At 36.1% G+C, this 12,563-nt stretch overlaps 1 protein-coding gene and 1 long non-coding RNA gene across 5 annotated transcripts in view; both read left to right on the forward strand.

Moving 5' to 3' along the window:
- LOC127861492 (adenosine 3'-phospho 5'-phosphosulfate transporter 2-like) overlaps positions 1-12,563 on the forward strand; it is a 52,832-nt gene that overhangs the window by 11,112 nt on the left and 29,157 nt on the right. For all 4 annotated transcript variants that reach the window (XM_052400027.1, XM_052400028.1, XM_052400029.1 and 1 more), the window contains 2 exons: positions 9,754-9,996; positions 10,935-11,056. In XM_052400027.1, coding sequence (XP_052255987.1) covers positions 9,754-9,996; positions 10,935-11,056 — 365 coding nt within the window. The remainder of the gene's footprint in view (positions 1-9,753; positions 9,997-10,934; positions 11,057-12,563) is intronic.
- LOC127861514 (uncharacterized) overlaps positions 7,595-12,563 on the forward strand; it is a 50,336-nt gene continuing 45,367 nt past the window's right edge. The window contains exon 1 of the long non-coding RNA XR_008040250.1: positions 7,595-8,308. This is a non-coding gene — a long non-coding RNA (uncharacterized LOC127861514). The remainder of the gene's footprint in view (positions 8,309-12,563) is intronic.

Below are 12,563 nucleotides of genomic sequence, written 5' to 3' on the forward strand. Positions count from 1 at the left end.
GGAGCTGAACATTTTGAGTGGTGAAAGGTGAAGGTGAAGGTCATCCTTCAAGGTCAAATGTCAAATATATGGCGTCTGTCTGTCCGAAAACTTTAACATTGGCCATAACTTTTTCAATATTGAAGATAGCAACTTGATATTTGGCATGCATGTGTATCTCATGAAGCTGCACATTTTGAGTGGTGGAAGTTCAAGGTCAAGGTCATCCTTCTAGGTCAAAGGTAAAAAAAAAAAAAAAAAAAAATTCAAAGCGGCTTTCTCATGAAGCTGCACATTTTGAGTGGTGGAATTTCAAGATCATGGTCATCCTTCAAGGTCAAAGGTCAAAAAATAAATTAAAAAATTCAAAGCGGCGCAATAGGGGGCATTGTGTTTCTGACGAACACATCTCTTGTTAAAACAAATTAAATGCAACAGATAATTTAATTATTCAATATTTTTTTATTTTCTACACTGGATCAGGTTAACTTATATAATTTAAGGTTTCCCCCAAAAAAGATATCATTGTTTTGGGGAAAATCTCTGTAAGAGGGGAAAAATACGTCTAAGGGGAAAGGGCCGATATTCTGCGCGCCTCAAAGAAGGAAAAAAAGCTTTGAACAATTCAGGGTAGCTAGGAAGCCTTCCTAGAATTTGCATATAACTAAGGAAATACCTGATAAGTGAATTCTTTTGTGTGTGAAAACATTTAATGTTAAACTATGAAAGGCCCTGACTTAGTTTCATCAAATCATTACACTGGGGTCATGCTGGCCACATCCAGGGGTTAAACAATATATTAGCAAAATATCGTTAAAAAAGTAATTCCCTCAGAAATCATAAGGCTCAAAGGTGTTATATTTGGTATGTTATATTGTATGTTGTTCTCTACAAAGTTAAAAAATGCCACTTAGGATCAAAACTTGCTACAATTTGTCATTCTTACAATCAACTATATACTAGGTATTCTATGTCTTTATTTAAAACAACAATACAACTGGTTAAATACTTTGACAATTACAACAGTGATTAATGGCAGACATCAAAGGTCTTTGAACTGAATGCCCAGAGGGACCAGTTGCTAGAGAGTTTAAACTGTAAATTTGTTATACATCAGCAAGTGGCCATTTTAAAAGGCATAAATCAATACAATATTACTGTAAGCATGCACATACTGTCAGATACACGTTAATGCAATTCCTTAATTCCATAGAGGATTGGATGTGAGAGAACTATCTGCACATTTTACTGATTGGATTAATTGTATTTTAAACAGATGTGAGGAAATAAATTGTGTTGGCTTCAATTTAAATAGGAGATTGCTTTACATGTATTGTTTGTTAATGAATTGACTTAAAATACCCAGTTATGCAAAAAATAGCTAGTCCGATAAGCATCATTTGTCAAATTTATGTGTTTATTTGATTAAGCGTTTCCGAGAGCCATGCAGTTCTTGTTTTTCAATGGTATGTATTGCACACATTTGCTCAGCAGAGGACGTGACATTCAATACATTGTAATTATACCCTGAATCATTTATCAGCGCTATTTGTCAGGAACATGTTTTTTAATTAAATACAGGAGCACTCTGACTTTGTCGCTACAATCTGTTAATGCATGGCAGATTTTCTCTCTTGCTAGAATGGGACTGGGGTCCTTCCAGTGGGGGATTTTTTATGCATAATACCTAGATATAGGGTTGGGGGAATATAAGAAGTTTTTGAATTCACTTAATATAATGAAAATTTACCGACGTTAAATGAATGTCCTTTTTGAAAATAAATGCAGGCAGTCCCATGGTGCAAAATCAACGGGGGTTCCCAGGTTTTACACACGGGTTGTACAGCATGTAAACACACCGATAACAACTTCATTTTTGCAAATATTTCAAGTTATTGAAAAACATTTGCAAAGTGCATAAAAGACAGTTTGTTTTGCAGTTTGTGCTGATATCTTAATATATAAGAATAAATCCTTGAATACATCTGAAATTGTTGGCAAAATTTCACGTTGCATGAATCATAACCGTGTACTATGTATGCAGTAGATACCGAATTTTTGAAAAAAAGAACACATGCTTATTAAATAAAGTAATTCCAATGTATTTCACATTGCCATATTCAGCATTAAATCTTTCTTTTATGCACTAGTTGAAATTCGTAAGAAGAACAATAAAAAAAGTTATTTGAAATAAAGCAAAACTTACCGTCGTGTATACATCCTTTAAAGTTAAAAAAGGGGGACCCCACAAAGTCACGTGACCTGCACACTGAGTCCTGGATTACCTAATAGGCAGAGTGGGTAACTGCCTATGGGCCTCGCATGAAATCATGACTCAAGAATGTTTTTACTTACTTAGCCTGCAACCCATTATTCTCGCCATACTGAAAGAATAATAATTCACGTATAAACACAGTATTTGTATATCAGATAACTGATTGAATATATCATATATGACATTAATTCATTTCAGAATTAATTTTTATGCAGAAAATCTATAACGGTAGCAGGGGTTTTTTTTAGAGAAAGGGGAAGACGCTGGACGCTGGGTGACAGGGGAAAAAAGAGTGCGAAAGAGACAAATTAGGGGAAAAAATAAAAACTGTTCATTTCAATGTCTATAACTCATTAAAAGAGGCTTGTCTCTGTCCTTTTTGTTCTTAAACACATTTAACACGTATTAAAGTCAAAGTTCTTAATAGATGGGTGTAGATCTTGATAATGGGAAATGTTTTCAACTATATTTCTGTACTGGGGCCGGGGGACGATGTCAATTTTGTGATTTCAATTTCATGATGAATGGGTTGACGATCTTGATCTGCTACAGTATTGGAAGGGAAAGGAGCGGCAGCTGCCGATTGTCTACTTTCACTTTCACAATGTTCGATGTTGATTACCTCAGAATCCTGCTGGGTTATAACGGTTTTCGATGATTCTTTCTTAGAAAATGCCTCGATGCGTTCAGTATCTTCCGAGTCCGAATGTTTTATTTTGTTTGTGTAAGAACGCCAATTGTGAGACATTTTTTTTCTGTTTTCACGTTTATATCTTGGCTTGCACATAGCCCGGATGAAAATTCAACTGGTTTCCGGTAATAAATTGACGAAACACCCTTCTCGCGCAAGACCGGTATCCAGTAAAATAGTCACATGATTATTACGATTAGTTGCCCAGTTTACATGACGTAATTTAAGAGCTATATTTAGAATAACTGGGATTCCCAGATTTTTTGTGTTCGTCTGGAGAGAGAGAGAGAGAGCGAGATCGTTGTACATGGTGCAAATTGGATAATTGTCGAATGCCCAAAGGAAAAATAAACATTTCTTTGAGAGAAAATATTATAATTTAGTGAAAAATGATATTTTTGGTGGGGAAATTGTATTTTGAGGGAAAAAATTCTGGTAGGGGAAGACGCCGAATATCGGCGTCACTTTCTTAGTAAAAAAAACCCCTGGGTAGTGACAACAAACACAACACTACTGCGTTGGCCTCCTTAATCCTGCACTGAATACAGGCATTAATTTTGTAGAATGATGGCTGCATGTATTGTAATTAATTCTTTACTAAAATAAATATTTTATTTAAAATCAAAGTAGATTTTTAGTTGAAAATTTGGAGGAAAATAAAAAAATACTTGGTTAGGGGGAATGTGGCTTATAGTTTTAATCCCAAAACTAAATGTAAATATGCCCTGGTTAACGTCAGGTAAAGAGTAAAATTTGAAAATTATCAAACCCAGTTTGCAAATAACAACAGTTTGCAAATAACAACAGTTTGCAAATAACAACAAAGTCATTTTACAACATGTCTGTAATAAAATGTCTTAATTCTTTTTAGTGATCGCTTTTTGTCCGTTGTGCGTCGTGCGCCTTCAACAGTTGCCTTGTTAACTCTCTAGAGGCCACATTTATTGTCCAATCTTCATGAAATTTGGTCAGGAGATTGGTCTAAATGATATCTTGGATGAGTTCGAAAATGGTCATGTTTGCTTGAAAAACATGGCTGCCAAGGGGCGGGGCATTTTTCCTTATATGGCTATATATGGCTATAGTAAAATCTTGTTAACACTCTAGAGGCCACATTTAATGTCTGATCTTCATGAAACTTGGTCAGAAGATTCATCCTAATAATATCTTGGACAAGTTCGAAAATGATGCCAGTTGATTGAAAAACATGGCCGCTAGGGGGGCGGGGCATTTTTCCTTATATGGCTTTAGTAAAACCTTGTTAACACTGTAGAGGCCACATTTATTTTCCGATCTTCATGAAACTTGGTCAGAAGATTTGTCCCAATGATATCTTGGATGAGTTCAGAAATGGTAACCTTGCTTGAAAAACATGGCTGCCAAGGGGCGGGGCATTTTTAACCAGGTTTTCCGAAGGAAAAAACTGGTTATTAGATTGGCGAATGCGGGCGGGCTGGCTGGCTGGCTGGCGGGCTGGCGGAATAAGCTTGTCCGGGCCATAACTATGTCGTTCATTGTCAGATTTTAAAATCATTTGGCACATTTGTTCACCATCATTGGACGGTGTGTCGCGCGAAATAATTACGTCGATATCTCCAAGGTCAAGGTCACACTTTGAGTTCAAAGGTCAAAAATGGCCATAAATGAGCTTGTCCGAGCCATAACTATGTCGTTCATCGTCAGATTTTAAAATCATTTGGCACATTTGTTCACCATCATTGGACGGTGTGTCGCGCGAAATAATTACGTCGATATCTCCAAGGTCAAGGTCACACTTTGAGTTCAAAGGTCAAAAATGGCCATAAATGAGCTTGTCCTGGCCATAACTATGTCATTCATTGTGAGATTTTAAAATCATTTGGCACATTTGTTCACCATCATGGGACGGTGTGTCCCACGAAAGAATCACGTCAATATCTCCAATGTCAAGGTCGCCACGACTAAAAATAGATTTAAAAAAAAAAAAAAAAATACAAAGGGGGTTAATTTTTTTTGGTCATTTCAAAAGTTCAGTTTGAGTTTTCTCCCTTTATCAGATTTTTTTTCACAATGAAAACCTGGTTTTGTGACAATTTTGTCCCTTGTTCCTTATATGGCTATATATGGCTATACTAAAATCTTAACACTCTAGAGGCCACATTTATTGTCCAATCTTCATGAAACTTGGTCAGAAGATTCATCCCAATAATATCTTGGAAGAGTACAGAAATGATGCCCTTTGGTTGAAAAACATGGCCGCCAAGGGGTGGGGCATTTTTCCTTAAAATGGCTATAGTATAACCTTTAACACTCTAGAGGCCACATTTATTGTCCAATCTTCATGAAATATGGTGAGAAGATTTGTCTTATTGATATCATGGATGAGTTCGAAAATGGTTACGTTTGCTTGAAAAACATGGCTGCCAGGGGGCAAGGCATTTTTCCTTATATGGGATTATATGGCTATAGAAAAATCTTGTTAACACTATAGAGGCCACATTTATTGTCCGATCTTCATGAAACTCGGTCAGAAGATTCATACCAATAATATCTTGGACGAGTTCAAAAATGATGTCGGTTGGTTGAAAAACATGGCCACCTCGGGCCAGGGCATTTTTCCTTATATGGCTATAGTAAAACTTTGTTACCACTCTAGAGGTCACATTTATTATCCGATCATCATGAAACTTGGTCAGAAGATTTGTCCCAATGATATCTTGGATGAGTTCGAAAATGGTTTTGGTTGCTTCAAAAACATGGCCACCAGGGGCGGGGCATTTTTCCTTATATGGCTATATATGGCTTTAGTAAAACCTTGTTAACACTCTAGAGGCCACATTTTTTGTCCAATCTTCATGAAGTTTTGTCTGAAGATTGGTCTCAATGATATCTTGGATGAGTTTGAAAATAATTATGTTTGCTTGAAAAGCATGGCTTCCAAGGGGCTGGGCATTTTTCCTAATATGGCTATAGTAAAATCTTGTTAACACGCTATAGACCCCATTTACTGTCCGATCTTCATGAAACTTGGTCAGAAGATTCATCCCAATAAAATCTTGGAAGAGTTAAAAAATGATGCCGGTTTGTTGAAAAACATGGCTGCAAGGGGGCGGGGTATTTTTCCTTTTATGGCTATAGTAAAACCTTGTTTACACTCTAGAGGCCACATTTATTTTCCGATCTTCATGAAACTTGGTCAGAATATTTGTCCCAATAATATCTTGTTATGCTCCCCAAAAATTTATTTTGGGGGGAGCATATAGTCGACGCTTCATCCGTCCGTCCTTCCGGACGTCCGTCCGTGCACAATTTTTGTCCGGGCTATTTCTCAGCAACTAATGACAGTGTGAGAGACTAAGACTTGCAGGAACCACCTGCCATGGGTGGACATATAAATGGGTGTGTTGTGTTCATTTCCCATGTCTGCTAGGACCATAATTTTTAATTAAAATGACAGTTTCACCGAGCTGCAACCTCTGCTAGTGTCACTGTTGTTGTTAGAATAAACAGACACAGGGCATTCCAAGGTGAGCAGGGATGCTCCATATAAGGCAAAAGTTATAATTAGATCTGATGCTTAGGGGCCATTCTTGAACTCGGATTGGTCAGGCCTAGAATTCATGCATATTAATTATTTGAATCTCTGTTGTAAGTCGCCCAACTCTTCAGTGTACTTAGAACCTTGAAACAAGTAGGTTGGTCACTCATGTGCTAGTAGACTCTGAAACTAGTGGGTCTGGCACGACTGTTAATCATTTTTTGGGACTACAGATAGCAATATGCAGTATGTAATATTTTTTGTTACCTCATAATTGTCAGTTTTATGAGAGAATTAATTTTCCTTATCGATAGTTTTCCTAATATTTTATCAGTAAATTTTTTATATCTTAAAGGGATCTTTTTACGGTTTGGTAAATTGACAAAATTGAAAAAAGTTGTTTCAGATTCGCAAATTTTTGTTTTAGTTATGATATTTGTGAGGAAACAGTATTACTGAACATTTACCATAGTCCAATATAGCCATAATATGTATCTTTTGACGATTTGAAAACCTAAAAACTATAAAGCGTTGCAACGCGAAACGATTGAATAATTTGGAGAGTTCTGTTGTTGTCGTTTAAATTTACGAAACTATGAAGATTGCTTATATAATTTATAAAATACTTCTACTGTGTATACCCGTCGGAATAGCCGAGAGGGCTAATGCGTTTTTACTTCAGACTTACTCCAGGACTCCGGGGGTCACTGGTTCGAGCCCTGGTTCCGGCTACTTTTTTTTCCTTTTTTTAAATTTTATTCTTGATTTTTTACTGGAGCTTTTAAGATCCAATGTTTACAATTAGCAATATAAAGCATTTAATGACAAACTTCAAAATATGCCAAAATCTGTCAAAAGGCCCCTTTAATATTAGATTAGATTTTTGGTAAAGGGCAGGAAAACCACACATAATGTCATATGTTTATTGATTGATTGTATAAGTGTGATCTGTATGAATGTACAACTATGTATTCATAAGATATTGTTTGTATCATGACCCATACAACCTTTGTTAAATCATGTATTTTATATAATGCATGCGTCTGATTGAATGTTGTACTATGTCTAGGTAACTTTATTATTTGCAGATAACCATCTTCAAGTCTTAACGTCTTTGTCATCTTCACATCTACGTCATTTAACATCTGTTGGTGTCAATCAATAAAGTGACGAATTTTATTATATAAGACGCATGTGTTGCGTTGTCTTCTAAGCCCCCAAAAGGTGATCGCGCCAGGAGTTGTGTCTCTATACTCCGTGGCACAGATATTGCATAATTTAAAGTTACTGTGAAAGGAACTTGACAATTATCGCATAGGAAGAGTTACTGTGTAACCTCTGTTTCCTACAGACAGGAATTCAATGAAGCTTTATGGGAAGCTTCACTACCAAGAGGAGATGTGCATATTATCAGCGGGTTCTGGTTGGATGATTTTTCACAGAGTTATGGCCCTTTGAAATTTTCTATAAACTGTACATATAGTGCAATTCTTGTCCGGGCTGTTTCTCAGCAACTAATTACCGGAATTCAATGAAACTTTATGGGAAGCTTCACTACCAAGAGGAGATGTGCATATTATCAGCGGGTTCTGGTTGGATGATTTTTCACAGAGTTATGGCCCTTTGAATTTTTCTATAAACTGTACATATTGTGCAATTCTGGTCCGGGCTATTTCTCAGCAACTAATGACCGGAATTCAATGAAACTTTATGGGAAGCTTCACTACCAAGAGGAGATGTGCATATTATCAGCGGGTTCTGGTCAGATGATTTTTCACAGAGTTATGGCCCTTTGAAATTTTCTATAAAAAAATTATTGTCCCCCCATCTACTGTGCCCTCAAGACGTTTCCTTTTATCTGAATATATAGTGCAATATTTTGAAAAAAAAAACTTTGGGGAGCATCACCCGTCTCCGACGGTTTCTTGTTATCTCAGGTGAGCAACATTGGGCCTTTCAGGCCCTCTTGTTTGTTATTCATTTACATTTGCAGAAACATATAATTGATCATAATGCATATTTAATTTTCAAATACTTTGATTCAAGTGAAATGTTACGTCCCCAGCACCATCAGACTTGTGAGTTTAAGTGAATGGCAAATCCTATAAGTGTCCCTTAACTTGGAATAGTTACTGTGTACAGTACCGTAATTACTCTATGTTTTCGGACACGTAAGTTTTCGGACATCCGTTTTTTTAGCAAAAATAATTATTTTTCGTGACTCTTAATTTTCGGACACACGAGTTTTTGTCCATAATTAATGTCTCTAAGTTTTCGGACAGTATATTTTACAGCGCTATTTTACCAAATTTCGGTCCGGTTTTCGATATCTAATGACACTTCAATCATGGGGTTTTACAACCAGATTAACATTATAAAACATGACAGGTGCATGCCTTAGGGCAACAGACCATTACATTTGCGTTATTGGGTAAATAACCTTGTAAACCGGTATGAATCAATGGTTTCGCCCGATAGCATAAGCGTTATGACAATTACCAGGGGTAGTGCCAATTAACATGAGTGAATCCACATGAATGAATCCTTTGTATGTGGTTAAACCACGTGACTTATGTATCGGTCAGCTTAGCAATTAGTGACGTCACAGCAGAACTGTGCTTTTATCTACCTCAATGGTACTTCCCCTTCTTAGTAAAATAACTGTGACAAATACTAAACGCTTCAAAGTGTGATGCTCCCTATTGCAAGTTTTACGAACAATGGAAGGTGTAAGACAACAACAATCGGAAATGAACAAACAAAGAATTCATTGTTTGCTTTTTTTGCGTTAATTACAGGTTCATACTAGCGAGTATCGGTACATGACATGCTCATCTTTGAACTCGTTGGTCAAAGTACAACCTTGTAGTACCGATCTGTCAAATAAATTAAGCATTTAAAATTATTTAAAATGCAGTGCAAACACATATAACTGTAATTTATACTGGTATTTTACAAGCGCGTGCTATGACCCGTAGTTGTTGATACAATTGACGCTATTTCGGACACTTCAATTTTCGACTCTAAGTTTTCGGACACCTGTATTTTGTGAATATTTTTCGTATCTAAGTTTTCGGACACGAAAAAAAACTATTATTTTTAAGTGTCCGAAAACATAGAGTAATTACGGTAATATTGTTTCTCTAAAGTTGATATTTTGATGGAAAGAATAATACTAATTTTAACATAATATTTATTTGAAAGTTTTTTTATATTTTGTATAATATACAAAGGATATATATCGACCTCATATTTATAGGAGTAAGTTGCATAAATACATCTCCCTTACAGATGTCAGCAACACGATACAAGAATGTACCCAACAGAGAGAAACAAATGCAAAAAATGGGAATGACATCAGAGAAAGATGAAGTTTACATTGAAATTGCTAAGAATGGCGGTCCTAGTCTAGACCAGAAGAAAACTGAAGTTAAGATGTTCTGTGTGGACTTGACTCACATGTCTAGACTAGCTCAATTCTTAGTGCTCACCACTGCAACATTTGTAGTTTATCTTGTGTATGGTTATATGCAGGTATGTTGTAGTTTTGCTTCTCAGCTTTGTTAAAACACTTTGTACTGTCCACTTTAATCTAGTGCTTTGAATATCTTTTTTGGATAAATACTGATTGCTATGTGAATGAAGTTGGTATACCACTGTGCTAATGTACCTGCTGTCATGGTTATGAGCCCCATAACACCACTCCAAGGTTTTCTTTGCATGATTATCAGATTGGATTTACAGAAAATACTGTTTGACACTGTATGACGCTCCTGCAATTAGTTAAACATTAAATCTCGTAATGATGTTATCCCAATGGTTACTTGTAAATGTGTTTGCTTCAGTAAATAATGTTTCGTATTCTGTATAATTCATGTAATTATAGCAAGGTTGCTTCATTTTGAAACGTACCATGCGAGACTATTAAAGTAATTGAAAAAAAAAGTTGAATAGTAACGCAAACAAAGAAAATAATAATAATCTTATATGGCAGCTCTTACATTTTAATGCCCCTGGATCGAATGATCGGAGGCATATTGTTTTTGGCCTATCTGTCTGTCATTCTGTCCCACAACTTTAATCTTGGTTAAAGTTTTGCGATAACTTTTGCAATATTGAAGATAGCAACTTGATATTTGGTATGCATGTGTATCTCATGAAGCTGCACATTTTGAGTGGTGAAATGTAAAGGTCAAGGTCATCCTTCAAGGTCAAACATCAAAAAATACAATCCAAGGGAAGTAAAAAGCTTTAAAAGGGAGATAATTTCTAAACCTGCCAAATGATATATTGAAAATTTATTTCAAAGTGGCTCAAAAGTGGGCATTGTGTTTTGGCAGGTCAATACATCTGTAGTCACGAAGAAAAAAAAAAAAAAAAGACGCTGGACGACGTGTAAATAAATCTCAAACACACACACATGGGCATTGTGTTTCTGACAAACACATCTCTTGTTTTGTTATTAATTTAAGGAGTTAATATTCCGACTAGAAGAGTTTCGACCACATGGCTGGTACCTGACCCTGATTCAATTTGGGTTCTACATACCGTTTGGGCTGCTGGAAATGTTCTTGACAGGAGAACAGAACCGGAAGTAAGTATACAATGATGTTCACATTATGCATGTTCAACTTAGTATGTAATCTAATATTACAACAATATGCTAACACGTTTTTGCTGTTTGCATTACATCTGTTACTAGAATATAGGCAGTGATGTGCAGCAGTAAGAAAACTGCCTCTGTACGAAATTGAGCAGATGCAATATTCAATATTAACAGAGAGAGATAGAGATAGAGAGAAGATTTAAAATTCAACAACTTGAAATGTATGCTTATGTATTGATATTTTGTAAACTTCTCGGGGTTTACTCTGCCTTTCAATACAAGATTAACACATTTGGTTGAATAAAATTGTATTTGGCTGAAATGTTTTCTTCATTAAAGCCCATGAAAATAGCCCAAATAATTAAAAGCATTGTACCATAGCGTTACAAATTTAAATTTAAAAATTTGGCAGCAGAAAATAAATTTGTATGCCCCCTTTCGCAGAAAAGGGGGTATATAGTTTTCGCACTGTCCGTCAGTCTGTCAGTCAGTCTGTAACACTTCGTGTCCGCTCTCTAATTCAAATAGTTTTCATCCGATCTTTACGAAACGTGGTCAGAAGTTGTATGTAGACAATATCTAGATCAAGTTCGAATATGGGTCATGCTGGGTCAAAAACTAGGTCACAGGGTCGAAAAAACAAATCCAAGGGAAGTAATAAGCTTTAAATGGACATAATTATCTGACCTTCCAAATTATATATTTTTGTTAAATAAATCAAAGCGGCGCAGTAGGCGGCATTGTGTTTCTGACAAACACATCGCGGTAAAAGGTCAAGATCATTCAAGGTCTAAGGTCAAAAATACAAATCCAAGGGAAGTAATAAGCTTTAAAGGTAGATAATTATTCAATATTGAACATAGCAACTTGATATTTGGCATGCATGTGTATCTCATGGAGCTGCACATTTTGAGTGGTGAATCTACAGTCACGGTAGTGGCTTTTAATTATTTGCTACTAAAATAGAGATTTGTTAGACACAATTATTTTCAAGGGAAGTAATTTAAATAATTATAAATCTCAGATTATATATTTCCTTACCAAGAATTTAAGTTCTTTTCACAGTTACTGTACAGATTTTTTATTTTGATTATTATGCCCCCCTTCGAAGAAGAGGGGGTATATTGCTTTGCACATGTCGGTCGGTCGGACCACCAGGTGATAACTCAAGAACGCTTGGGCCTAGGATCATGAAACTTCATAGATACATTGATCATAACTCGCAGATGACCCCTATTGATTTTCAGGTCACTAGGTCAAAGGTCAAGGTCACAGTGACCCCAAATAGTAAAATGGTTTCCGGATGATTACTCAAGAACGCTTAGGCCTAGGATCATGAAACTTGATAGGTAGATTGATCATGACTCGCAGATGACCCCTATTGATTTTCAGGTCACTAGGTCAAAGGTCAAGGTCACGGTGACCCGAAATAGTAAAATGGTTTCCGGATGATAACTCAAGAACGCTTATGCCTAGGATCATGAAACTTCGTAGG

This window comes from Dreissena polymorpha, chromosome 16 (genome assembly GCF_020536995.1).
Source record: "Dreissena polymorpha isolate Duluth1 chromosome 16, UMN_Dpol_1.0, whole genome shotgun sequence".
Classification (NCBI taxonomy): domain Eukaryota; kingdom Metazoa; phylum Mollusca; class Bivalvia; order Myida; family Dreissenidae; genus Dreissena; species Dreissena polymorpha.